The sequence below is a fragment of the Astatotilapia calliptera genome, chromosome 19, assembly GCF_900246225.1.
Source record: "Astatotilapia calliptera chromosome 19, fAstCal1.2, whole genome shotgun sequence".
Taxonomy (NCBI): Eukaryota; Metazoa; Chordata; class Actinopteri; order Cichliformes; family Cichlidae; genus Astatotilapia; species Astatotilapia calliptera.
In genome coordinates this window covers 12147259-12175106 of record NC_039320.1, presented here as the reverse complement: position 1 = coordinate 12175106, position 27848 = coordinate 12147259, and the positions used below count along the sequence as shown (strand labels likewise).

The 27848-nt window shown below is 40.4% G+C and overlaps 1 protein-coding gene across 5 annotated transcripts in view; it reads right to left on the bottom strand.

Moving 5' to 3' along the window:
* Positions 1-293: 293 nt before the first annotated feature.
* rock2a (rho-associated, coiled-coil containing protein kinase 2a) overlaps positions 294-27848 on the bottom strand; it is a 46539-nt gene continuing 18984 nt past the window's right edge. The window contains exons 2-33 of one of the 5 annotated variants that reach the window (XR_003270607.1): positions 24848-24929; positions 24200-24300; positions 22996-23133; positions 22549-22809; positions 21160-21304; positions 20932-21070; positions 20316-20407; positions 18978-19137; positions 18795-18846; positions 17850-17938; positions 17682-17730; positions 17139-17274; positions 16251-16342; positions 15725-15971; positions 13845-13951; positions 12992-13151; positions 12632-12792; positions 12265-12449; positions 12098-12167; positions 10997-11100; positions 10626-10812; positions 10296-10389; positions 10118-10212; positions 9785-9976; positions 9507-9675; positions 8611-8681; positions 8438-8526; positions 8256-8334; positions 7881-8148; positions 7548-7761; positions 3288-3428; positions 294-1951 (exon numbers count right to left, since the gene is read on the bottom strand). Coding sequence is in view for 4 of the 5 variants with exons in the window: in XM_026151448.1 (XP_026007233.1) it covers positions 3512-3590; positions 7548-7761; positions 7881-8148; positions 8256-8334; positions 8438-8526; positions 8611-8681; positions 9507-9675; positions 9785-9976; positions 10118-10212; positions 10296-10389; positions 10626-10812; positions 10997-11100; positions 12098-12167; positions 12265-12449; positions 12632-12792; positions 12992-13151; positions 13845-13951; positions 15725-15971; positions 16251-16342; positions 17139-17274; positions 17682-17730; positions 17850-17938; positions 18795-18846; positions 18978-19137; positions 20316-20407; positions 20932-21070; positions 21160-21304; positions 22549-22809; positions 22996-23133; positions 24200-24300; positions 24848-24929 (4107 nt within the window). In the remaining variant the exon portion in view is untranslated. Of the gene's footprint in view, positions 1952-3287; positions 3429-3457; positions 3591-7547; positions 7762-7880; positions 8149-8255; positions 8335-8437; positions 8527-8610; positions 8682-9506; positions 9676-9784; positions 9977-10117; positions 10213-10295; positions 10390-10625; positions 10813-10996; positions 11101-12097; positions 12168-12264; positions 12450-12631; positions 12793-12991; positions 13152-13844; positions 13952-15724; positions 15972-16250; positions 16343-17138; positions 17275-17681; positions 17731-17849; positions 17939-18794; positions 18847-18977; positions 19138-20315; positions 20408-20931; positions 21071-21159; positions 21305-22548; positions 22810-22995; positions 23134-24199; positions 24301-24847; positions 24930-27848 lie in introns of those variants that run through there. The other 4 variants (XM_026151445.1, XM_026151446.1, XM_026151447.1 and 1 more) reach the window with 4 other exon arrangements.

The window sequence follows — 27848 nt, the reverse complement described above, 5'->3', positions numbered from 1 at the left end:
TCTCTTTCGTGTTTCAGTAGTTTGAGTATGACTGACAGCTTGTGTTGGACTCAATATCAGAATACGGAGGATTCCATATGCCTAAAAAAACAAAACAAAAACAAAAAACAGTGGAATAAAATCAAAAATATCAATTTGTCACAATTTATATTTATTATACAAAACTGCTTACTATTTAATATTTTTTGTGGCACATTTTTATTTTGGCACTTTTGGTTCACCATAGTTGTACACCTCTGCAGAATGACAACGTCTAACATTTTTAAAACAGAAAAACGATCCAAAACCAGAAGGCACATCCATGTCTTTATTGTTGAAGTGGTTATTATCATAGAGCTGTTTGATAGCAAACATGCAATCTGGATGTAGAACCCTTAAATACAAAGTTGACAAGGCTGTATAAATAATATAATGTGCACTGTATGGCATGTAAAATATATACTGTGTATATTTATATGTATAAAACATGCTTCTTGGTTAAAGGAGAGTGCACACACACACACACACACACACACACACACACACACACACACACACACACACACACACACACACACACACACACACACTCAGTTTACTCTCCACCTGCTAACTAAGTCACATACATACGACAATGTGCCCAAACTCAGAGTTTGGTTTCCTTTAATACAAAAATAAGGACAAACACTTTTAGAAAAAACTTCAATGGAATAGTGCTGCTCAGTATTTCCACTCATGGTTTCAGGATATGATTGGATACCTTCATTATTTCGGCTTCTTATTGGTTAACTTCCCTCATTTTCACTTTTGGTACTGACTAAAAATGACTAGGCATGTGGGTGAAAAAGCAAACGCATGCAAGTTCACTCAGAGTAGTTTGTGATGAAAGGCGCGGCTTCAGTCAAGTATACTTGGATAATACAATGCCTGTGTGTCGTCTCTGGTGAAGCCCAGATGTACATTCAAAAACAACAGAAGGAGCCGAGCTCGGATCAGAAAGCATTAACGGTGCACCCCTTTGAATTCAGTAAACATTAACCCTCAGAACTGACAGTGCAGGTTTGCAGAGATTATGGGATCGTGAGGACTTCATGTCTTAATCTAATGCCATTTCAAGCAGGATTCTGTTCCCTTTGTAGTCGTTTGACGTCAAACCCATGATTCAGCGTGTGCATGAGTCAGAAATCTGAATAAGAGGCACTCTGAGAATTATTTGCTCATATCCGAGAGGAAGCTGGGCTTCATTTGCTGCCTTAATGACTTTCCATGAAGTCACAGCTCATTTGGTTCCTAAGTACCTTATTCAAGATTCCCCATGGACACGCACCTGAAAGCAGAGCTGTGAAAAGCAAGAAGCTACAATCATGTTAAAGAGTTTGAAAGTACAGACACCATAAGCCAACAAAAATACAGACTCTTCTGAGTGTAGTGTTCCCCCATTAAACCCTTCATATTGTTCACAATCATTAAACACAAGATTGTCTTTTTTTTCTTTTGGCCATGAGAATCCTCAAAGGTGGTGTGGAGGTGGTTTCCTGCTGGCTGCTTCAATCAGACAGAACTGTCTGTCCTGGAGAGAACTGTTAAGGTAAGTGTTCCCCTGTTCTTGTAAGAGCTATCCTCCATTGTGTGGGAGCCGAACAAGCTACTCCAGCATCCAAGAGCTGCACAAGTGCTCTCGCCAAGGACCCAGGAGAGGACTTGGGTTATATGTTTATGAGACGCCCAGCTTGCTGTAAAGACGGCAGATGCTGAGGTGAGCTTGCTAAGTGGCTTGGAAACAAGCTGAATAAAAATGGAAAATGCCAGACTTGGTAACTCTCGCAGGCTGAAACGGGACAGGGTGGAGTGGGCAGTGGAGAAACCAGTCCAGTGTGCTGATCTGCAAACGGAGCTTTGTATAGAGTCTTTGATTTAGGAAGAAACTCTTCCCACCACCTCGTCGATGCACCACACTCCCGGGCAAGGTTAACTGGAGGGAGAGAGAGAAACAGATGCAAGTTAATCTCAGCAAATATGCAGCGAGATGTCAGGAAGATTAAAAGATTGGGCTGTGATTTGAATGGAACAGCGAAGGCATCATTTCATACAATTACCAAATCAAGGACCTGGCTGATTTTCAGACCGAATGTAAGAAGCTGCATTTTTAATCGTTACCCTACATTTATTTTATCTCAGCAAAAAACTCAAATGATTTAAAAGTCTTTGTAGTAAACAAACTGGCTAAGCATGCGTTAGTCCTACCAAGATATACAATGATCCTAATTTGGATTTTAAGCAAGTCCTATGTCCACAGACTGTATATAAAAGATGGAAATAGCCACCGAGCAGAACATTTCAGCCATTGCCATCTTGTTTTTTTCAATTATTATTTTCCTTATACATTTTATGATTTAAGGGTGACGACACTCCACACTCATCCTGTGACGAACTGTCAGTCACAAGATGGTCTTACCCTAAACCAGTGTATTTATCTAAATTGAGAACATGCTGTAATAAATGAAACCACTGATTTGATCCATAAGTTCACCAAAAAAAAGTGCTGATTGAGGTGTTCGCGTGAGCCTTAGTAATTTTCTCTGCTGGCCATGAGACAGACGGCAAGTCAATTCTGAATTAATTTCTATGAAGAGCATCTGCATGACTTTGGTCCTGAAAACCTTTTGGTTTCTTACTGTCGTCCACTGCACAGCCTGTGTGGAGAGCAAAAGAGGTTTGCTCCAAATTAATTTCAGTTCATTCCAGTTTATCTGCATTTGTAGACACTGCCTGGAACATGAGAAATGAAAAATCTTGGCTTGGATTTCTTCTAACTAAACCAGACATCCCAACAAATTGTCCAAAATTCCAAGAGGCCAAATCGGCAGACTAGCTGATGTGGTTCCAAGATTGGCTTCGCTTCTCAGGTCATCATATTTTATTCACAGTCTGAGGACAGATCAACATTAAATAATCGAAAGTCTGCGCGGGAATACAGCAGCGAATTGTTCAAGCGAGTCGCAGCAGAGTGCTGCCTCGCTAAAACTTGAATTTTTTCCAGCCGTGAGAAAAAGTCCTGTCTTATCTCTTGTTGTGTGAGAAAGGGCAACTTCAGACAAACCTGTGAACTTCTTCTCCTGAGTTTATGTGTCAATTTATTTTTGTCCAGTTCAAAACACCCAGTGCCCAAGTGAAATTTGAATTTGAATTTGATCCCAACTCTTAAAAGAGCAAATCCACCCAAACTACGTGGCTCAAGGTCCATAATACAGAGTATATTCACCACCTGCACCACCTCAGTGACACCCAAAACAAACAAACATACACACACTGAGAAGTTGAGATGTTTACAGGGAAACACCTGGTCAAAAGAAGAACAAGGAGGAGGAGGAGAAGGAAGGAGCTGTCATTTGTACCAGGTACTGCTGGAATCTTCTCGCTTTATTTTGAAGCCATTTGACCTGCGAGGGCTGAGGTCAGACATTTTTAAGGTTTTTTTAAATGGCAGGCACTGCACAGCACACATTGCACACAGTGTTACCAAATGTGGTGATCAGAAATGTATAGAGGAACAGTCATCATCTATATCATCCAACGCCCAGTGCCAGTCCTGGAGACTGGAGTCCTCCAATCTGAAAGGGGAGATTAGTTTTCATGGCCGTGTAATCGTTACTGCACACAACTCAAGTCTGTTCTGTGGGGTTGTATGAGGGCAAATCCTGAGACATAGAACTGGACTGGACCAGGACAGACAATGACAACAGTTCCTCAACTTCTGCAGGACACGCATTGTACATAAAGAACAAAGCCTCACAGGTTAACACCTCAATACACCTTAAAAAGAGTTCTTACCAAAGCTGAATAATCAATACGCTAATTTTTCTCCTTCAAGATCATCAGTCGCTTTTTTAAGATTGCTTGTTGAAGTTGCATTTGTAGCCTGTGCACATGATGTGCTGTTTTGACAAGAGTGGATGAGATGTAGAGTGCACTGAAGGCACTTTATTATAAGTGGTCAGAACGGGACTTTCAGTCAGTGATTTTAAAGCAAGAGTTGCCTAAAGGTTTTTTTTGTGGTCAGTCAGCAGGCCATTATGGAGAAACAGTCATATTAATTGTGACACACAACTAGAGCTGCTCAATTAATCGAATTTTAATCACGATTACGATCTGGGCTTTCAACGATCATTAAAAATGACTGAGCCGATTATTAGCCCCTCCCTCGTGCTTTACTCTCGTGCTGCTCCGTGTGGCAAATCGAGTGCACCTCTCTGCATTTCGAACACGCGTCACAACAATTAAGAGGACCCGAGGGAAGCTCGGAAAGCTAAGCAGAAGTTATTTGGAGAGGAGAGTGACTGCTGTTGGTTGAAAAGAGAGGTAAAAAAAACTTCAGTGGTGTGGAAACATTATGGGTTCGCAGAGTCAGACGTGGATCAAGTAGACATAATGTGTAAACTTTGCTACGGTGTCATAGCTGCACCACAGAGCAACACTGCAAAGTTCACTAAACATAGATGTTTACTAGGGGTGCAACGATACACAAAATTCACGGTTCGGTTCGGTTCGATACTTTGGTGTCACGGTTCGATATTTTTTCGATACAAAAAATGTTCATGCATTTTTAATTTGTCATTTATTAAAATTATAAATATATATTTTAACTCAAAAGTACAGTTTTTGAATTTAACCCTAACCCTTGTGCGTGTTTTTTTATTTTGACAGCGAATGCGCACCTGCGGACCACTTATGTGCAGCCCTGGTTATTTAGCTCGTCATATTGCAGCCACAGAAATTCTTTTGTCCATGAAACCATAAAGCTGCACTTTCTTTTTGCCTTATAGTCTGATTTGTCATAACTTCTCCGTTTTGTGGTAAGCTTTTCTTTGGCTGTCACTTCTTCACTCTGACCTGTCTTATTTGGCTCAGCAGAACTGAAATGCTTTTACACACGCACTCACATAAGCTCAGCGATTCTCTGCGCGATCAACCTCTCACATGTTTAAGCTGCGGGAGATTTCACTTGTCATGTTTGCATAGTAAGCTAACGATTAATAAGACGATGTCAGAGGAATTGGTGCATAAATTATCATCACTCACAGATCAGTGCTGTCGCTCTCTATACACAGTTCGCATGATTGCAAAGTGAAAGCAAAAAAACAAGCGCAAATTCAAACGCGACTTCAATATGTCACATATTGACAGTGGCTCACCGATGCCAATGACATAATTACCCAGCTACATTTCTGAAAGAATGCAAAAGCATTGACATATATTTTTCCTACAATAGCCCGACAGGCAGGGAAGAGAAAGATTTTGGTAGCCCGACTGAAAAAAATCGCTAGCTCCGGGACGTCGGGCTAGCGATATTGCAAGCCCTGTATCTGATTGAGGAATCACTCATCTTTGGAAAAGAGAGTTTATTACAGAAAAATGTCTCTTTCCAAAATAAAAGCCATACTATCCGCTTCTTCTGGGCTATATTCTCAGCAGCATAAGGAGAATCATGTGCTAACAGCTGTCTAAATGACTCGGCTAAAGTTAGTAGCATGCTTGTTGTTTTTGTCTTTGCACTAGGATGATGTCGGCGTAAATGTGCAGTCATATTCGTTGTGTTCCCACTAGTGCTTTCAGGTTAATCTCGTTGAAATGACCTTAACGCCACAACACGGCAAATCTCCGTTAACGAGCTACCGCCGATCACTCCGTGCATGGGGCTAGACGGCCAACACGTTAACGAGCTAACTGCGCTAACACACTAGTTCACACCAATGTAATTGAGCATTGCATGGCACATTCAACATACTGTTTTACTTTAGTCCATGACTCGCTTACCTTCAGGGTCATACGTCATATGAAAACCAAAATAATTCCAAACGCCAGATCTGAATGACGTTCAATTTGCCTGTTGCAAGGAGAGCTTAACTTCTGTCTCGCTAGCTTGCCCTGCGCTCTTCCTTCTGACTATGCTGTCTGTGTTGAGCGCTCAGTGGATCTGCGCTCGACAGTGCAGCCTAGGCGGAGTAGTCGAACGCAGATTCACTGAGCGCTCAACACAGACAGCATAGTCAGAAGGAAAATTTATAAAATAAATTACAAATGTTGTATTGTTCGATACATATGCGTACCGAACCGAAAGCACTGTATCGAACGGTTCAATATCGATACGAATATCGTTGCACCCCTAATGTTTACATTTTTTATTTATTTTTTATATTGCAAACATTTGCACGGTTATCAGTATTTGCACACTATTTTATATTATTTTTTAAAGTCATTATTCAATACATTGTTATTGTTAACCCTTTAAAGCCAGTCAGAGCAGCACGCTCTGTTTTGTGTAACTATTTTTAAATCCCTGTAGAACCTGAACCATGTAAGCTAGCGCAATAATTTTTTTTGCATATGAAACTTACATCTTATGCCCTCAGCTTGTCCTCGGTCACGGTTTCCTTCCACATAAAGCTTTGCAAAAATTGCATAAAAAGTGCTTGCAGCAACAAAAACATAATATTCCAGAAACACGCTTTGCCGATCCGATCAGCTGTTCGTAACACTTCCCACATTGAAACAGACGTCAGCGCGAACTATCGCATGTCCACCATTTCCTGCCCGAAACAGGAAGTGACGTCATTTTCACGGAAAATGTAGTTGTTTTTTTTTACTTGTAGGCCTTAAAAGCCTATACTGGTGTTTTTATAAGTCATGTTTGAATTTTCTGAATAGTTTCTGGGATGCTTAGAACTCGAACTGCACAGCTGGAAATAGTTTATTTTGATGCTGTTTTCTTTGCAAATTTGCATCATAGGATTGTTTTTGTTTTTCCTGCAGTATATAAAAATTGGTGTATCTCCAAAACAAAACTATGAAGACACTCAAAATAAATTTCCTGTGGTGGGAAACTATTTTTTGCAACTTTTTTGTATTTAAGGTTTTGAGGGATAAGCCTCTTAAATTTCCCCAAGTAGAAATATATGTAAAAAAAACAAAAATGATTTTCAATTTTTTTGTAGTTTATTGCACTTTTTTGCAATTAATGTAGTTACTATGGACTTAATGCATACATATTATTAAAATATGGGCTATAACAGTTGTATTGATGTATAGCAACTTGAAATGCTCCCAAAAATGGCACTACAGCATGTAAAAAAAAAAAATATAAGCTCTGACGGGCTTGGTTCTATGGTAGGTCTTAAAGGGTTAAATAAATATCGTCAAATAATCGAGATCTCAATTTCAGTGAAAATAATCGTGATTATCATTTTTGCCATAATCGAGCAGCCCTACACACAACACTCAAAATGCAGAATATATACTAAATACTATAAATAAATATTAAACTTTCTGGATGTAGTATGTTAATCAAATACACAAAAATTTCAGTTTTGAGGCTTTTTAGTCAGCCTGCATTATATAGGTCACTCCACTCACACTGTATGTACCTCAAATCATTAGAAATCTAGCCTGGAGATCCATAAACTGTTATTTGTTTATCTCCTGCACACCACTTTAACTGTCGTAGCTAACATAGATGAATCCAAAATCACACCTATAGGTGTCTATTACATAAAATCAGCTTTTTAGTCTACCTGCTCTTGCTGGTGGGGAGCTGTCGACTGGGCCTCCTCATGGACTGGCTGGGCTGAACCTTCATGGAGGTCCGCGGTGAGGAGCGTGCGAACTGTTCTGGGTGTGGAGGCTTTTTGGGAATCTTCTTGACCAACCGGCTCACCCACTTCTGCTGCTCCTCCTGGGACACGGCGAGCAGGAGCAGGTTCTTGGCTGTAGAAATGTCGTAGTTCACTGGTGGTAGAAGAGAAGAGAAATGTTCAGTAACACTCCAATTCACAAACATTTAAAAACCCACCAATTGTAAGTAAGATCGAAACACAGCTTTCATAGAAACAACAGGAGCGTCCTACCTTTACAGGGGGCGATGATCTCCTCCTTCTTGTCCATGTGGTCCTTGTGGCACTTGATGTGGCAACGCCGGCACTCCAGAGCAGGGGGCGGCTTGAACATGTTCCACAGTGGCTTTGTGCAGGCCTCACAGTTGGTGGGGAAGTGGTAGAGGGTGGGAATGAACTCGTGGCCTTTGTGGCAGACGTAATTGGACTTTTCTCCAATGGGATGCGGCTCCACGGGAAACTCTGGCTCCTTTTTGCTTTCACCTTCATTGGCATAAAGAATCTGGAGAGCGGAAAGAGGACATATCTAACTTTTTCAGCCTTCAACAACTCTTTAAACAATCAACATGCTCAAAGAAATAGAACATTTTCAGTAGAGCTAGGGCAGACCTGGAATATCCTGGGAATTTCTTTGGAGTCAGCTCGATACACATCTGTCTGAGTAACAGGTCTCACATGGAAGAGTTTACTGTGTGACAGAAAGGAGTGTTATTTTCTGTTTAAAGCATAGAACGTGTTAATACAAACTGAGCTGTTTTCTTTGCAGAGGTGCCTTCAGGTGTCATACTCACTCTATATCGAGCACCATGTTGGGGATGGACTGCTCTTTGTCTTGCTCGCTGTTGTAGAAAAGAATCTTCTTGCTGCTTACTACAACGTACTGCATTGACAGGACAGAGGTGGTAAGAAAAAAGGTCACACGCTGTTTTGCAGGGTCAAAGCAGTCTCAATGGTTTAGTCCTACCTTTCGCTCCCATCCAAACTTCTTGGTATTGTTTCTGACGGGGAGAGACAGCCAGCCCTCGAGCCTCATTTCTGAGGGCAGAAAGAGAATTTAGATCATTATGGTTTGGTTTGAAGAAATCAACAAAATCACATCACATTAAAGTGAAATATTCTAGTCAGACATTATGCACCTTTATAAAAATGCTCTACTTGAGCATTTAAGCACTTTATATAACACGCCTCATTCCCCCATTCTCTTTATTCTACATCTAAGTGATTTGCATCCAACCTCCACACACATTCACACTCTGATGAAAGTATTCGAGAACAACTCAGGGTTCAGAATCTTGCCAAAGGATGCTTTGGCATGTGCGCTGGAGCAGCCAGGGATCAAATCACCAATCGTCATTAATCTGTGCATAACACACTAATGATAAAATGACTGTATTGGGATTGAAAGTACTTAATTTGAGCTGAATTATAGCGTCTTTCTTCTGAAACTTTCAGAAATTAGGGTTATTCCATTACTCTGACCTGGCATTTTCACACAGGGACAAACAATGCATGTTTTCTCTTTTCCAGATGTTTGTGTGGGAAAAGTCCAGTAGAACAACAGTTTCTGAAATACGCAGACCTGGAACCAACAACCACGCCACGTCACTCAAATGACCTTTCTTCCGATGCTCCATTTGAACTTCAGCAGGTTGTCTTAACCGTGTCTACATACCTCAGTGCACTTAGCTGTTGCCTTGTGATTGTCTGATTAAAGGCATAGTTTAGCAGGTGCACTTTGTAACGTAGCCAGTGAACATAAACATTGTACAAGAAGATGTTTGTAAGTGACCTTAAACCTTAAAGCTGTGGTGAAGACAAACTGTCAGAAATACTTTCTTTGTTTAGTGGCTGAGCTCTTACCTGTGTACGCATCATCAGCATCAAACTCGGGCCCGCTGCTGACGCTGGCGGAGTCCATCGACTGAACACTGAGCGTCTGCAGGAGATTTCTCAGCTGCTCAATGTCACTGTCCTTACTGTCCAGAGCCATCTGCATCTCAATGCGCATCTGGCTCTCATCTGCCAGTTGCTATAGATTAAAATGAGAAGAAATAACATATTGTAAGTGTCGTAGTCAGAGATACAGCAGCAGAGTGTCGTTTCACTGCAAGGGAAAGAAAACTCAGCTGTTCACTTACTGCTTGCATTTCGTTGATCTCCTTCTGATATTTGATGATGGTGCTGTTCAGCTTTTCCTTCTCTGACCTGAGCTCAAGCTGCAGCTTCCTGTTCTCCTTCTCCTTTCGCCGCATGTCTGTGTCGTTACCACGGCGGCTGCCTCCGCCACGCACTTCCTTCCTGTTCATGATCTCTGCCAGCTTATTGACGGCCTGCGGATGGGGATAAGATTCAATCTTAACTTAAGAAAAATGATGGGAAAAAATGTAAATTTTTTTTTGTAAATGAAGGGGAGGATTAGTCTTGAAAGTCTGTCTCTTCATCTTGTGAGTTATTGCTTTAAAAACACCGACCTGGGTTTTTAGCGTCCTCTCGCACTGCAGCTGCTTCTCAAATGCCTGCTTCATCTGGCTTATCTGCTGCTCCCAGTCCTTCGACTTCTCAGTTTCTGAAGAGAACAAAAAAAAATAAATTATGTACCCACACCAAAATATATAATTCTTGTAATAAACATTTAAATGTTCTAATTACCCTCTATTGCCTCCTTCAGTTTGTTGTTCAGTTCCTCCTTCTCATTGGCCAGATTGGCGACATCACTCGTCAGGGTCCTATTAGCTTCTTCCAGCTGCAATGGACAGCAAATACTTTCATATCTGCTCTTTTGTGGAACTATAAACTCAACCTAATCTCACACTATTTTCAGAGCATATTTATTGGGCTTGAGATGCACTGCATTTACACGTCGTGATACTTCCAGGACTGTGGCGAGTTATTCTATTTAGCAGCCTTTAAACGTCTAACGATACAAAGACTTTCACCTCAACTCGATCATCTTTATTTCACGCAAACTCAAAATCTCACAGAGCTGATGGTGATGTCCTTCTCAGAGAGCTCCTGGCGATGGCGAGCCATCATCTCCTTCAGCTCCAGCTCCTTCATTATCTTCTCCTTCTCGAGGTCGGAGTACTGCTCCTCAGCGATGGAGCGCGCCAGCTGCTCCGAGTCAGCCTTTGTCAGAGTGATCTCCAGCTGTGCTGCCAAAGAGTCCCTGAGAGGAATAAAAAGAAACGCAAGCCTGAGCAACCCACCACACAAACCACCCGAGTCTCTTATTGGAGATAAATGAACCGAGCCTTACATTCATCATCACCGTTTTTCTGCTAATCATTTTTCGAAGATTAAAGTGGATGAATTTATTTCAAATTGTATCTTCAAACTGAAAAACCTCTCACCTCTCCTCCTGCAGCTCCTGCAGAGACTGCTGCACTTCTTTGTAGAGTTTGTTCCTCTCCTCACATTCCTCCTTCAGCTCACGAACCTGGGTCTTATAGAGAGTCTGGAGAAAAGGTAACAGGTCAAATACGCCCCATACTTAATACATCAACAACAAAACTCTAGATAACTCTTTAATGCCGAAATCTCCAATGGGAGGGCCAGAGAGGTGAGAAAGTTTCCTAACAACAAGCTGCTCCTCCTGACTGATAATGAACATGGTAAAGGAAAGAATCACTCAGGCTTCATGTTGCATACACACTTTGATACATACTGTTGACATTGTACAAAAACATTAGCTAATGGATGCCCATTGAAGTCTTCACCATCATTCAGCTCTTGGAAATGCATAACACACATTGGCTACAGAAATAAAAGGAACCCTCTGATTTTAACAGCCTACGTTCCCGTAGAATAAGACTGTGCTACGGTTTATTTACTTTATTTTCTAAGTGCATTATGGAAAATACATTACTTGTTATCCTATATCATCTTTAAACATTACTGGATTATTACGCTTGAACTAGGAAATAACAGCAATGCATTACAATATGGGAAGATGTCACTCCAGTGTAATATAGCTGACTGTTATTTGACAGTATAGTCTGGAGCAGCCCCTGTAGCTCTACTCTATAAATATCAAAGCACCTCTATATTGTGGACGTAAGAATTGCTAGACCCCTACACACAACTGAAACATTTAGTGAGTTGCCTTTACAATGAGTTAAGCTCCAGCTTGGACTTCAACTGTAGCGCTAAACAATTCAGAGCACCTGCAGTTATAGGCAGCAGAGTTGGAATGAGTCTCTGACTCACAGGCAGCTGAATATTTTAAAAACTGCCACAGCAGCGCCCTGATCAGGCTGAAAGGAGTGAAACACAATGTGGACACGGCAGGGAAAAGCTGTTTAGCCAGAAGGAGAGAGGGGACTATTCAGTAGCAAATCAATCAGCAGTTTTTGGCCGCTCAGTCAGATGAATGAAACTATAAAAAGCCTAAAATGCCAAATGAAAGTGTCTTCATTTTCCCATCCACATCTGTGATCAGATATCAGACTTACTGAGAAATACTGCTCAGCCTCTAACTGGTCTTGTAACTCCTTCATTTGTCCATCTGTGTCCTGTCTTTCTCTGTGAAAAGAAAAATGAGTCGATGATTCATAATTTGACCGCATAAGGAGCCTGCAGTGTGCCTGCTGGGAAAGTGTTACAACAAAATGAAACTTACTTGCGCAGCTCCTGGTTCTGCTTCTCCAAGCTGCGCTTAATATCCAGCAGGTGATTAGTTTCCTGCTTGAGCTGCTTCTCGGAGGTTTTCAGAGCACTGAGCTGCTGGTTTTGAGCCTTCAGGTCGTTCTGAGTCAGGTTACGCTTCTGGGTCTCCTGCTCGATCTTCAGTGTCAGGTTCTTCACCTGAAAGAACAAAATGAATTTAATAAAAGTTTTTTACTCGCATCAGCTCTTTTTTCATTATCCTTCTATCCAATTTCAGATATGACACTCTTTACATTAGCTGCTGAAGTAGCTCCTGTTGGTGACATTTGACAGCTAAACCCAAACTTCACTGGTCTCCTGTGCAGAACAGAAACGCTCACCTCCTCAGTAAGGTGATCCTTGTGTCTGCGCAGCTCGTCTAGCTTCTGCAGGGCCTGTTTGTTGTCACAGTCCATCATGCTGCTCTGCTTCTCCAGCTCTAGTATTCTGTTCTCCAGCCGCAGTTTGGCAGCTCGCTCCTCTGCCAGCTTCTGCTCCAACTCTGAATGAGAGTTATTCACTTATAATATTTAATTTCCCTTCTGAAAAGTTAAATCAATAAAATTTCTCATTCTGTACATCTTGTCGCAATCTGTGAACTCAGAGCTGTCGATCAGCCCCAAATTATATAGCTCGAACCCTGAACTCGGTACAAACTGTGAAAGAACAACCTTGTGGAAACAAAAGATCAGAGCCCTTACCCTTCATGGACTCTGACTTGGCGCCCTCGATGGTGACCTTGATCTTGCTCTTGTCTGCCTGCATTGCTCTGGTGGCCTTATGAGAGGCCTCCTCCTGTTCCAGCTCCTGCTGCAGCACCTTCAGCTTGTAGGTCAAATCGATCTCCTTGTTGCTCTTCTCCTGTAGAAAACACACACACACAGAGATGTCACATCCAGAGTAAAATCTAGTCAGAAAATTTCACACCAAACGCTTTGAGACCAAGCCCAGAAAGTCGTGTCACTACATGGTGGTTCACATTTATATGTATATTCTAAGGAAGTGCAGTTAGAAATACTCAGTAAATCAATAAGTACACAGTTTCTGAAACAGGTCAGTTACAGTGCTGCAATAAATTAGGCCTTTCTTCTCAATTTCTCTAAGATATTTTAAAGTCAAAAAGCAGGCAGTTATGCAATTTTTAATATTAATCTATGAAAACAAAACAAAGCAAATACTTTGTATTAATCTTCCCGTGTCAACTGGAGTTGTGATTAAAGGTTTGGCAGTCTTTTAAAATAATTATTTGGCCTACAGTGGGCTTGAGTTTGAAAATAGCTGCTGTAAATCAATTATTTGTCACTTTAATCAAAACAAAAGACTTTCCCGATTGCTTTAATAAAATAATAATTTCTCACTGATGTCAAATGACCTGGAACAAACAGTCCAATCATGCTGTCCTCAAATCCAGATGCAGATGTTTCCAAGAAACACTATGATACTACTTTTAACATAACTTTTACTTAATTTGGATCACACGTGAGGCTCAAGTCAAATTTCCAGGAACTGCATCTCAAAGCAAAAAATGTTTCCAGTCAGGATTTTGTGATTTACCTTCTCCAGATCAGTGAGTTTCTCTTGAAGCTGCCTCTTCTCAGTCTCAGCTTTGGATAAAGCCTGTTTCTGCTGACGGGCCTCCTCTTCCAGGCCAGAAATGCGTCCTGCAAGATAAGCCCGCGAGAATCCTCAGAGTTACATTTCACGTACAGATCACATAAAGCTTAACCCAACAGCAAACTATGGCAAACGGTAAATGGCCTGTATTTGTATAGTGATTTACTTGGTCCCTAAGGACCCTAAAGCCTATAAACGTACACAGTCGTCAAGAATCTTTATTTCCATTTTCAATACATTATTCCTGTCTCAACTTGTATACGTAAGTCCTTTAATCTTTCTTAACGTCAATTTTATCCCCTCATTAAAGCTCAGTCTGAGGTCCGTCTGCTGTTTCTATTGTAATTTCAATTTTAGTTACTATTATTTTATTATTTGTCCTTTAATTTGTGTATTTATTTTCATGTTTTGAGTTTCTAATTTAGGTCTGGTTTGTTTATTCCAGGTTTACTTGTAAACTAGCATTGTTAATCCCCTGACCTCAACTAAAAAGCACTCCCTCTGATTTAAATGTACTTTACACATACAAGTTACTTGCCTGTTGTTCATATAATGACTCTGGTCAGCAAGCTCGGGGCAGTTCAGGGCAACTACCAAGAGTGTATGTTTAGTTGTTCCAACAGTGCCACAATGGGTTATTTATACACACATATACATCCCCCAGTTACTTGTAGTAAGCAACGGAGGGCAATATTTATATTAATACAAATATTTACATAGTTCAAATGAATTTCAGCTCTTGGACCAACTAGAGGAAGTAGCTCATTATACTGTGCTGTGTTTTATTTGTAAATGCAACACTCAAGTCACTGCATCCGAAGACCTACAAACATTCATAAGGCAGAACTCATGGTTTGTGATGCCCACGTCCTAATTAACGCAGTCAGATAAGAGGTTTTATGTGACAGCTTAAGTAGCCCGAGAGCTGCTTTTAATCAGATTATGGGTGAATTGTTAGCCTTTATGTAAGCACACTCCCTACAGTTACACAAATATTACAAACTGTCCAGGCGCACTGGAGCAAACAGGCCGCTTTGACCCTTCTGTCTTCAAAACATCAGCTATATTTGTTCAAGGTTTTATCTGACACCTCTGGACAAACTTATTTTTACTAATTCACATCAGCCTTTCTCAAACACACACAGTGTGACTGAACTGGAGTCAGAATCCATTCAGCAAACAGCACAGAGTTATTTAGTCCTGAAAAGCCTCTTGACTGCCCTCAGCATTTGGGTGGCACATTGCTGTTCCTCATCTAGCTGCCCCTTTATTAAACCTGCCATATAAGCTCCAAGGCAAGCAGGAGGAAAACAGAAACTGAACTTCTTTCAGAGGAATGTAATTACATTTCCACCTCATAAAAATACAGGTAAACATATCAGCAGCTACAGATGTGCCTAGAATTATGACTTATACTGACATCCAACCTGAAATTCTGCACAAATCTATTCTTTTGGTTTTCTTTATGCTAAGGTGAGAACCAAGAACAGAGGTGCAGTTTCTTTTTCTGATTGCGAGACGAATTTTGTCAAATTTGGTGGAGCATGAGCGAAAAACTAATACAAGACATTTTGGTGCTCCATGTAAAACTGCTAAACTGAGGATGCTCCAACTCCCTATTCATTGGTTTAGTATTTTATAGGTTTGTAAAGAAGTAGGTTTCACTTTTTACAAACACTATTCTGTAAGATCTGTTTAGATACACCGATGAATACAACATGTAATATTCCTGGTATCACTTTTATTAAGTCAAATAACGCACATAAATGACAACTGTTTGCAGACTTGACAAAGAAATCTTCGTGTGCTGTTTCACCCACCCATCAGGTCAGTGATGGTTTCCGAGCCCTGGCTGTGCTCCCTCCTCTCCGTCTCTAGCGCAGCCTGCAGGCTGATGCATTCCTTCTCCAGACTCAGCTTGCTGCGCTCCAGCAGGCAGCATTTGTCCTGCAGCTCGCGCACGTTGGCCTCCAGCTGCTGCAGCTGCTTGCTGCTCTCAGTTTGGGCTTTGCGGAGCCTCGTCGCCGCCTCCGTCTCGGCCCGCAACAACGTGTTGGCTTCTTCCAGCTAAGAGAAGAACACGTACACAAATCACACCAATATTTTCCCTTTAAAGGACTCCGAGTCCAACAAGGTGACTTGACAAGATCACAGTGATCTTTTCAGTCTGGCTGGACATCAAATATTAGCTTTTACTTTCAGCTGTTGTGACTGTTAATGTATTTGGTTTTACGTCTATTCAAGGCTTTTTATGTTATATGCTTGTAATCTGATGTCACAGAGCTCATCGTCCATGCTGACCACCCCCCCAACCTCACCAAACATACATCAAGGTAGGTAACCGACCTGTTTCTGGAGGTGAATGTTCTTCTCATTGGAAATGTGAGAGTTTTGGTTTCGCTTCTTCATGTCATCCAGCTGGTCTCTGAGGCTGTTGACTGCACAGATCCCAAGAACCAAGACAACAATTATTATGATGAAGTGTGTTTCAAGAAGTGAAATCACAATTTAAAACTGATAAAGTTTATTTAAATGCACCAAGTTCTTCATATACAAACTGTGCAAATGAAATATGGAAACAGAGCTTTAGTTTGGTTTAATAAAGACGCTGGAACCAAAAGTTATACAATATGAATATTACAAAAAAAGCCAGAGCACAGAAGAGAGTAGACCTGATGTGTTTGTATCAGTGTCTTTGTCCAGGTGATGGCAGTATTACCCACTTTATCTCAGTAAAGTCACCATGAATTTATATCATTGCAAAGCCAAAAGAAAACGTAAGAAGTTTCTGACTTTACACAAGAAGAGGGGGGTTGATTTTTACTGGATTCCTGTGTTCATTTTATTCTCTTGCTTTAATGCATCACTGCTGTCGAGTTTGAATCTGTTTCTTAAAACAAATGCATTTAATCAGCCTCATTTTTCTCACTCATGATAGAAGTATTATAATGTTTTGTCTTTTCAGTTCATGTAATCGATCACCTTAAACAAAGCTAACCTGCATGAAGGATGTTACACAAATAAACCGAGAATGTGTGCCGCTGTATTTTTTTTTTACTTAAAAGCTAGTTAAAAAGCTTTAAAAGTTGTCTCTTAAGAGAAACGTCTCTTACTAGAAAATATATTTTTCTGTGAAATGTAATCATTTCCAGTTGATAACTGGTGTTTAACTTCCTGTACAAAAGAAGTAAATCTTTTCAGCTCTGCTGCAGAATCCAGTGTGTCTCGTGTCACCTTCGTTCTCCAGACAGCGCTTCCTGTCGGCCTCGCTCTCAGCCTTGCGGTGGCTCTCCAGGCTTTTGTGCTGCAGCAGAGCCTTCTCCCTCTCCAGCTGCCTCAGACTCGACTCCAGGTTCTTTCTGCTGCTCACCTAAAAATCAATCATAAACGCCTTTGTTTAACATCTCCTGCGGGGATGGTTTCATGCTACTGTGATTCCATAATTCACTTTATGAGAAATTATCCCCAGAATCCAAATGGGCTTCAACACAAATTCAATCACAATAGACATTTTAATGTGGCCGTTAGAATTCAGCAGGCGCTCCAGCTGAACCTCCCTGGATACGAGACGCTGGTATTCAACCGGAAAGTGGACAAGTGTGGATAATAAGAATCATTATTCTGGCTCAAATAATAGAGTTTTTGGGAAACGCCCATTAAAATGTGTGAGGAAGAAAGAACTTCTAAAATCCCAGAGGGGTCGTGAACCAGCAGATATTGACGCCAGACAGACACAGAAATATTCAGGTAATTGGATGTTCCCTGTGATTAACTGACCTCTTCCTCAAGTTCTTTGGAGAGCTTTTCCAGACGAGTGGTGGTGGCCCTGCAGAAAAATACAAATGCTTAAAAATAATAATTTGGCCACCGCGCATAAGCAAATAAGTGGAGCAACATGATGTGGCTCTTATTCCTCATACACAATGTTCCCTACAGATCACCCACCTGTATTTTTGCTCTAGATCATCTTTGACTTGCTTGTCATTATTCATCTGCATCTCTAGGTGGCGAAGTTTCTTCTGCAGTGCTGCTGACTAAGGAGAGAAAGAAAGAAAGACTTCCAATTTATGCGCTATACACTAAAGTCAGAATTTAACACACACAGGGTAAGAAGACATGTAACATCAATAGCTAGCTAGACTTTGCAGTGACACGCACACTGTCTGAGCACTGGCAGAACGCCTGATGCTCCTTTATAGGAACTATCGGCCTTTATAAAGGCCGATAATTAAAATAAATTTAAAAGTCAAGAAAAGACGACAGAAACACCCTTCAACCATGTTTTGAATGTTGTTGTCCTTGGTCAAAATAGCACAGAAACTATTTTCATGGTTAATGGTGTACAGTTTTTAGGGGCAGTCTTTTAGGACTATAAACATTCTTACAATTAGAAGTATCACAACAACCTTAAACCACCACATTAGTCACTTAAAGGTCAGTATTGAAATACAGCTTACTATACCTTTAATCACCTATATTTAGGCAACTGATTAGAAACAAAGCGAAAGTAAAACATAGGGTTTGTTTTGTTCCTCGTAATGGGGGCAGTCTTTTAGGACTGAAGTCAATAAAAGTTCTTCAGATTAGCGTTCGGCTCAGCCACTTATACTGAAAGCTGCTTAAGTCTCTGTGTGCGGCTGAGAACACTGAAATTCTAACAAAGTACAAATAAATCATGGGATCAGGGAAGAAATCCCCCTGTGAGTCATTTCCATCATAATCCTTGATGTCTTACAATGTGAAGTTGATCACAATGTCAACAGGCCTTTTCTGTGTGGTCATGTAAACTGATACCAGACTTATTTATTTCCTGAGGAGCTCGGTCCGGTATTAATGCAGTCGCTAAAGGTGCACCTGGCAGTTACTGCGTGTGGGAGTCAAAGTACTTACCTCCCCTTTTGAATTCTCATGAGCCACTGAGTTGTTGGAAGCATTTAATAACCTGAAGGAGGAAATGAATAAAATCAGCCCAAGGTCAAGGACACTAGAGCCAAAAATAAATCTATAAATTGTCTTCGTGGAACCACGGAGGTCCCTAAAATCATGGGAAATGAAGAGAATGGGATGATTTACTGGTCTTCTTTGAAGTAGGTGAAGCCAACAAAGGGTAACTGATTGCCGACAAATGCCTTAGGTGTGGGGAAGGTTTCTACATCGCCTTTGTCGTCTTCTATCTCATCAAAGTTGCTGGTGTCTATGTCACTGCTCAGCTCTGGGACCACAGGGGCAACCGCTGAGGCGAGAGAGAGATAAAGAGAGAGACAGGAAAAAGGTGAGAGTGAATTGGTGGAAAAAGGAAGCACTGTGTAAAAATATGTCAGTCTAATAAATCATTTTAATGTGCTCTCTGATCCAGCTGCTGTTCTGAAGGAATTCCTGCTAAAGTTTTAGATTAAAGACGATCAAGATTAAAGAAAAGGTTTGCAGGTGCTGTTATGCTGAATTATATTTCATTTAAATCTAATTTTGATATTTTTTAATGTTGTTTGATTGATAAAAACTGTGAGTTGAGGGTGTGACCGTTTTTGGCTTCTGAAGTAGAGCATGCCAGAAAAAAATTGGAGTACATCTGATAAAATTTAAGAGCTCTCACAGAACAACAACAACAACAACAAAAAAAATTACTCATCTGCGGGAGCTGCGTTCTATATTTGGTCACAAATTCTGACTTTCTCCTGAATTACACTTAGGAATGATAATTTTGTATGCTTGATGCATTTCTGGCAGGTATGGCCAAAGAAAGACAAAATCTGCTGTGCCCAAAAGAGATATCCACAAGGTAAACAACTCAGAGGTGTTACTCTGCACACAGAGTAAAGTGGAAGGAAAGGTGAAATTTGATTTTAGATGTAGGAGAACAAAATAAAGTATTGTGCAGAATTTAAATGTAATGGTTTTTGAAATTGTTTTGGAAAGTGCACAATGGGCTTTGCTGGAAGCTGAGCACTCATCTACAGTATATTCTACGTTCATTTCTACTGTTCTTCAATTTAGTAGTGGAAAATCCACTTGCTCTTATTTTAAAAGTTCAGTCGCTGTTAACCATCTAGCCTCTCACTTCCCAACGGCCGGCACGCTGGGCAGTTCATTGTCATGGCAGCCTTTGATGCAATTAAGCTGCTTTTTCTTGCACACAGACAGACTCAAACTCAACAGTCTTGGACTTGCTGCTGGTGACAGCAGTCCTCCTGCTCTGGACATCTGCAGCAAGCCAGAACCTGCAGGAGGTGGAGGTCTAGTTCTGCTCTGTACAAGTACTTTGCAAATAAAAATACCCATGTGATCTGCGCATGCACTTACCCAACCACCAAACACATGGTGCTAAACGAAATACACTTCATATTGAGAAAAAACTAAAACATGTATCATAATGAATGATCATAGGTAGCAGAACAAAGGTTGTATACTAACTGTCTCTGATGGTGTCAAAGGTCCACTGGTCATTTTTGAAGAAAGGATGTCGCTTGATTTCCTCCACGCCGTTTCTGCCTAATCGCACCTCCCTCAAAACAAAAGCAGACAATGAGTTGATTGAATTGGACCTTTGTCCTTAGTTAGAGGTGACTGGGAATAAATCAACTAAGTCATACAAACCTTTATAACCTTAAATATTAAGAGACAAACACACAGATAAGCGTAAGTGTGCTGTTGTATCAACATATTATGTAATCTCTAAGTATTGCCACACAAAAAAAGAAACCTTGTGCTTACGTCTGGGACCAGCATGAAGAAACTACAGCTTAGATATATATATATATATATATATATATATATATATATATATATATATATATATATATATATATATATATATATATATATATATATAAAAACATCCCCATGAAAGACAAAGTGGTTTGTGGGTTGACAGACAGATGGAGATGGACAGTTGTGTATAAGAGGAAGAGTTTGAGAGATAACATAAGAGTGCTATTGAGGTTCCCCCTGTTACTCTCTCCAAGAAAATACACAGGTGCATTTTCCAAAATGTCAAACCCCCTGACATCTTCTTCTTGTAAGATCATACCTGTCAGTCAGGAAGGCACAGATGATATTCTTGGCATTGTTGGAGATCTCCACATCATCTGGAAAATTGAGGGAGTTCTTGTGGTCCATGATTTTACTGTATGTTCCCACCAAAGAGTCTGCGTAGAACGGCGTGTCACCTAAAAGTGAGCAAGCAACACTGAAATAAATTGAGAGACATAAACATCAACACATACGAGTTAAATTATTTTATGAAATGTTCACCGACCGACGAGCAACTCGTAAATGAAGACCCCTACGGACCACCAGTCGCATTCTCTCCCATAATAGCCATCTCCTCCCTGGGATTTTAGCACTTCTGGCGAGATGTAGTCTGGAGTCCCAACAGCTGTGTCACAGTGCACCATGCCGGTCTGCAACATAAATCCAGAGATCATTATATGTTTAGTACCCTACAGGTATGGTTTGATTTATATGGGCATAAGCTAAAGCAGAGTGTTGATCCAAACTTAAGAGACTACTAAAAACTAATCCTTCCAGGTGAAGGCAGAAGCAGAGCTCACTGTAACAGCTTAGTTATTAAAGTGGACTTGTTATATTTTTATTCTTGGACTACACTAGAGTAGCTAAATCAAGCCATTTTAACCCCTTCCCCTCTCTCTTTAAGCCAACTTTCTTCAGCCAAAGAAACAGTTTGGACAGCAGGGGGTCCCTGAGATGATCACATAAAAATATTGTTTTTCACAGACATCATAGAGAGTAGAGAGAAGAAGAAAAGAAAACTGCTGAAGCTAAACATTTATAGCAATCCAAAGTCTGAGGTTTAGCTTTATTTCTTCTCTTTGGATTTTTTATTAGTGTTTTATATATATAACGCTTTTGCACTCTCACAATACAAAGCCCTCAACTATGCGTCTATAGCACTTTGACTGTCTTTTTATTATAAACTGTATTATTATTATTCATTATCCTACTCCAAGTGTCAGCACAGCATCTATCCATCTCATACACTGACATCAGTATTTTCAAGCATTTTAATGATGATAATCTACCACTGCAACACCACATTAAAAAGAGAAGTCATCAACAGCTCCTCTTTGAAATAAAGTATGGGCCTAAAAAACCAAACCAAACCAAAACAAAATAAATCCAACTCTTATCTTTGCCAAAATAGTCTGCTCTAATATACTGGTTTATGCACAAAAAAAAACATTTATTAACTGGGCTTCACTACATCATTATAAGCATCTCAGAATCATTAAAAAGCTGCACCAAATGCAGCCCTGGGCCTTTCACGGCTTCACCCACGGAGCCACATGTGAGAACAAAAATGTTCAATGCAGTCTCAGCGGACTTTAACCTGCCAGCTCTCTGAGCAAAGCTGCTGTAATGTCTCCACTTAAGAAAAGGGCAGGTGATAGTATGATGGAGCAGAAAGTGAGCTTCATTTGTGCTGTCTGACGCACGCCCCATCCAGGTACCCTTGTAGTTACACTACTGAATCGTTACTTGTTTCCATCATATGCAATAAGCCTCAGGCCATATCTAGAGGTTACTTGTCTAAACTGAAGCATTTCTAGTTTGGCATTTGTTGTGTTTGTAACCTGGTAGGAAACTCTGCTGGCAGCAGAGACTCAGGTTTTACACTTTTACTCACCGAGTCCATTTTCATGCAAGTGCCAAAGTCAGCCAGCTTCAGGTGTCCGAGTCTGTCCAGCAGCATGTTGTCTGGCTTCACATCGCGGTGAATGAAGCCCATGGAGTGAATGGCGTCCAGGGCCATCACCACCTCCGCTGTGTAGAACTTGGCCCACTTCTCCGGTACATCATAGGTGCTGGTGAGGTTAACCAGGTCGCCTCCTGGCATGTACTCCATCACCATGTAGAGGTAGTGGTCATCTTGGAAGGCAGAGCACAACTAAAAACAATTTTGAGGTTTAATAAATTAACATATAAAACACATATTTTGCAGAAAATGTATTTCTTTGTTCTAAGTAAAACAAAGGATCCAAAGTAATCCAACTGGCAACACGTTCCCAGTGAATATTCCAATTAATGCACACGAAAGCTTTTTAAAAGCTGATCAGCAACTTAAATGCTGTACCTGCACAACCCAGGGACTGTTGGAAAAAGCCATGATATCTCTCTCTTCCCAGAAGAATGCTGAGTCTGAGCGTTTTATCATCTCAAATTTGCTGAGCAGCTTCATTGCGTAGACCTTCTGTGAGGCTTTATGTCTGACCTGAACAACAGGAAGATAAAGTTTAGAGATTCTCCAAAGTCTAATCTTACTCTATGAGAAAAGTTTGATGAAATGTACAAGAAAAGATACAATTACAATCACAACAGATAATTCATGAGTACATTTGCCACTTTCAGATTACAATACAATTAATGTAGACTCTTTTTTTTTTTTTTTTATTCCCAGAGTGCATGCTTAGTTGTGGTTTGTAGAGTTTTCAAAAGTAAAATGGGGGCAGAGGCCTCAAGTATCAGGTTTCTCTTGTGGAACCGGCTCAGTGTGTGAGTTCAGGATACAGGCATGCCCTCTACTTTAAAGACTCAGCTTTCCTTTTTGATAAAGCTTATGTGTAGGGTTGCATCCTTTGGTTATGCTGATATAGGCTCAAGCTGTAGAGGGAACCCATTGCCTCTCCGTGTATTCATATGACACCACTACAGAACATAATTTGTGTTTTTGGTTGTTGGTTCTAAGTGTTCATCTTTTCACCGTCCACTCTCCCTTCAGCATAAGCAGCTGAGGTAGATGACTGGTTTACGGTGTCAGTTTGCACAGCAAACCTCGTCATGCAGAGAAAAGGATTATGGAAGTGAACAGGCATTTAAAAAGCTCTTTTCTGATCTTACTAACCACTCAAAGTCTTTTAGAATACAAGCCACAATTAACCGCACATTCATGCACTTCGAGCACTTGTATCTGCCTCACATCCACAGCCAATGTAGAATCACAAATAAACATAACATGTACTTCTTTGGACTGTGGGAGGAAGCCAGGGTACTTGAGGTAATAGGCTAAGGGAGAACATTCAAACTCCACACAGAACTATTCAACTATGCAGGAGATTCAAACCATGAACATTCATGCTATGAGGTAACAGTGCTAACCATGACTGTGGCAATACAAGCAGTAGATACTTTTGACATGCACTTCTCCAAAGTTAGAATCGTTTTGATGGTATGATGGATCCTTGATGGACGACTATACCACTTGTTTTTTTTATAGTTGCTTTGTAAAAGCAACTATAAAAACAAAAACAGTGTTACCTGTTCATATGATCAGTACTTACCAGTTGCACTTCACCAAATGCTCCTCGGCCAATCACTTTAACTCTGTCAAAGTCTTCAGACTTCATCTGCAGATCTCGAATCTGGCCAATGACTTTCTCATCTGAAGCAAAAGTTTATTGACAGGACAGAGGAAATGAACGTGCATTAGTGTTGTAAATACAACGCAATTATTTAAGTGAACATCCTCTATATATTTATCCATCCATTTTCTACTACTTATCCAGGTAATGTTCCAACAATTTAAGCTGAGATGCTCAGACTTCCCAGAAGACATATATAAAGATAGATATAGCCACGGTTTTATCACCCATTGATTCACATGATAATGACTGATCCATAAAATGATAGACCCTGTGAAGTATTTCCAGTTTTACTATTCTCTGTCTAACGAGTTTCATAGACAATAGTACTCTAATGACTACTAGAATTTACAAAATGAACATAATCTTATGTTAAATAACCTTTGAAAGTAGCAATCAAGAACAAACTCATTAGGAAGGCATTTATTGATTAATACAGCAAAGAGGCAGTATTTTATACCGAACCTTTTACATAAAGTGATGATTTGACTGGTTTTGATAATCAGCCTTTTCTGAATAATTGAGCTGTTCACCTTCTAGATAATCATCTCTCATTAAGCTACTCACATCTGTTTAAGAAGGTCTCAATGTTTTTGTTCTTTCGTAGTGCAGGGTAGCCCAAGTCTAAGACCAGCGCATTCATGGAGTCCTGCAAAAAAAGAGAAAAAACCCCCAAAAAATTAATAATAAGCTCTAAGAGATCTATAAAAAAAACCCCTCCACAACACAGTGGAAATGCTTTGCAGGAAGGTGTTATGAAACCACAATGACACTGCACTGTTAAATAAATCAAAATCAACAAATGTACAGCAAAGGCACTAATGTGCTTTGAAGCAGTTCGAGGGGGTCACATGATTATCTAGAGGATTAACAATTCGGTTGTTCAGTGATGATGCGATGAATCCTACTTCCGGGTCTAAAGTTGTCTGCGTTTAATATGGCTTTTGTGTTGTTAACATGTTTAATGTTTTGTATTTTCTTCTATTTGATCTCAAAAAGCTCCTAAAACAGTCAGTGATCCCTGTTGACCTCCCTCAGCTTTTATGACCGCTAATCATTTGTTTAAACTCAGTTTTTAAAACCTTAGGATGTAACTACAGCCCAGCCCATGCAGCAGTATATGAATGACTAACCTCACTGGTTTGATTTTTTCCCTCGTATCTTTTCTTTGGCTTTTCATCAAGTCTGTCTTTGTACGGACCGGCATTGTTCTCCTTCATTTTGTACATACCTTTTTGGGGGGCAAAGAAAAAGCAAGAATTTATTGGAACCGAAGAATGAACGTTTTGCGGTGCTGCAAATGCTTGCATTTGATGCGGTACTTGGATTGTTTTGTCACGAGTTCCCGGCATGCAATGCACGAAAGTCACGTGGTCTGTCAATCTCTATTGTGGATGGATTATCTCAGTTGTTCTCCTGGCTGAAGTTTGGTCCTTTTACAGCATCCTGCCATGCGATTACATTTGTTCCTGACCACCGAGAACACTCACGTTAACTTTTATCGAGTGGGAAAAAAGTTAGCTTGTTTATATTATGCTAACATAGCTGTGTCGCTAGCGGTCACATAGCACATCATTATATACCAGCTAGCCCAACTTCAGTAACCCTACAAACGTCACTGCTGTTTAGCTTTCTGTCTTCATTTATGTTAGAAGTGATAGCAGAGCTGTACGTTTTAATTTGTTTCCAAAACCCCGCAGTCAGGACATGCTATATTGTATTTAGATAGAAGCTAGCGAGCTAACGTCCTGCTAACTTCTAACTCCGTTGAATGTCATAAATTCCGTTTTCATGGATGCCTGGATGTTAAACTCAATTGTTACACCTGGTAGAGCAGAATGCTGATCATTTTATTAAAGATGAAAGACTTTAGACAGTTTTTCAACTCTCAGTAATGCCATAGTGATCGTTTGATATATGGACCTGCAGTGGAGTTTAGGCCCAGACACGGCTAGTGACGTCAGACTGAACAACTGTATGGGATTCAGTAGAGCTGGGCGATATGAGATTTTTTCATATCACGATATGTTTTTTTCATTTCAGGCGATAACGATATCTATCACGATATAAGCCAAATAACTATATTTGTAAGATTTAAATGTGCCGTTGCTCACAAGTAAAATGTGAAATAATCAGCAGCTTGTTTTTATTTAAATATTTATTTCCCATAATAAGTTCAACAGGGTAGATGTACTTAAGGAACATGAGACTTTTTCAGATAAATAAAGGCAAATATTGCAAACTACACAAAAGGCAGCCGCTAAAGCGTTTAAGTTTCAAAATAGAACAAACGAAACAGACTAAATTGTCAATTCCACTTAGAAACAAAATATTAATTCTAAAAATAAATCTTAGTTTGTTTTACAGAAGAACAGACAAAACTGACTAACTTTTGTCAATATCAAATAAACTGAGAACTAAAAGGAAATTCTCAATCTCTCCTTGTTGTATAGCTGAGCTTTTCAAACACTTTTAACAGTTACTTTAGTCTGACAAAAGCCGAATGACGAATTAGCGCTTCCAGTCAGAGACTGAGGCTACGTCCACACGTACACGGGTATTTTTGAAAACGGAGATTTTCCGTTTTCGTTTTAAAAAATAATCCCGTCCACACATAAAGGCAGAAATGAAGGAAAACGCTGCTATGAATGCCAAAGCAGCAGGTGGAGCTAGATTCCTAACCGTGCCGAAATGTTGGCCAATCAGAAGTCTAGAAGCCTCGGTGGGAAAAAGTAAACAAAGCTGGGGCATAGAAGCAGAACCGAGTCGTATGTGTGGAGGGACAGTAACTGTGTGTATATGTAAGCATTTAAACACTGCAGAGAGTAGAATTAACAGTAACAGTATTGTTGAAATTCATTTCACCGAAACAATAACGTGGCGCACAGTGTGACGCATGCACCAGTTTATTGTATTTCCAGACTTGCTTTCGGCACAATTTACAGTGCACGCTACTCTGTTTTTTGTCAGACTTGAAATAGCCGAAATACCTTCACACTACGGAACTTCTATGGCTCTTCCGTTCGACAATCTCTCCGGCATTGCAACCATCATCTGTTTTCTCTTCGGTCACGCTCGGTTGATTTTTCTAGTCGGCACACTCATTTCCTCCATTACCCGCTGGCTCCATTACCCGCTGGCTGCTTCCCAAACAAACACACGTGCGGCTTGGCACTTGTGCTGTACGTAACAAGTCACGCGGACGTGACGCTGCGGCTGTGATTGGTTCGGCTCTGCGCTACTTAATTTGGATTGGCTGACCTTTTTTTTTTTTTTTTTTTTTTTGAGGACAAGAGCGGCGAAGTCTATCGCGATAGCTTAATTTCTCTATCGAGTAAAAGTTATATCGCGATACATATCGTTATCGTTCTATCGCCCAGCTCTAGGATTCAGAATATGGTGGCATGCTGTCTGTCCTTCCTCCCCTCAGCAACAGCATTTTCAAACTTGTCACCTCTATGGAAACATTAGTCACAGTGCTGTTGCAAAACAAATCAAGCCATCATAAACGGCGCATGGATGGTAAAAGGCTGCGTCACACAGCAAGTCACTGTGTTTTTGCATGAAA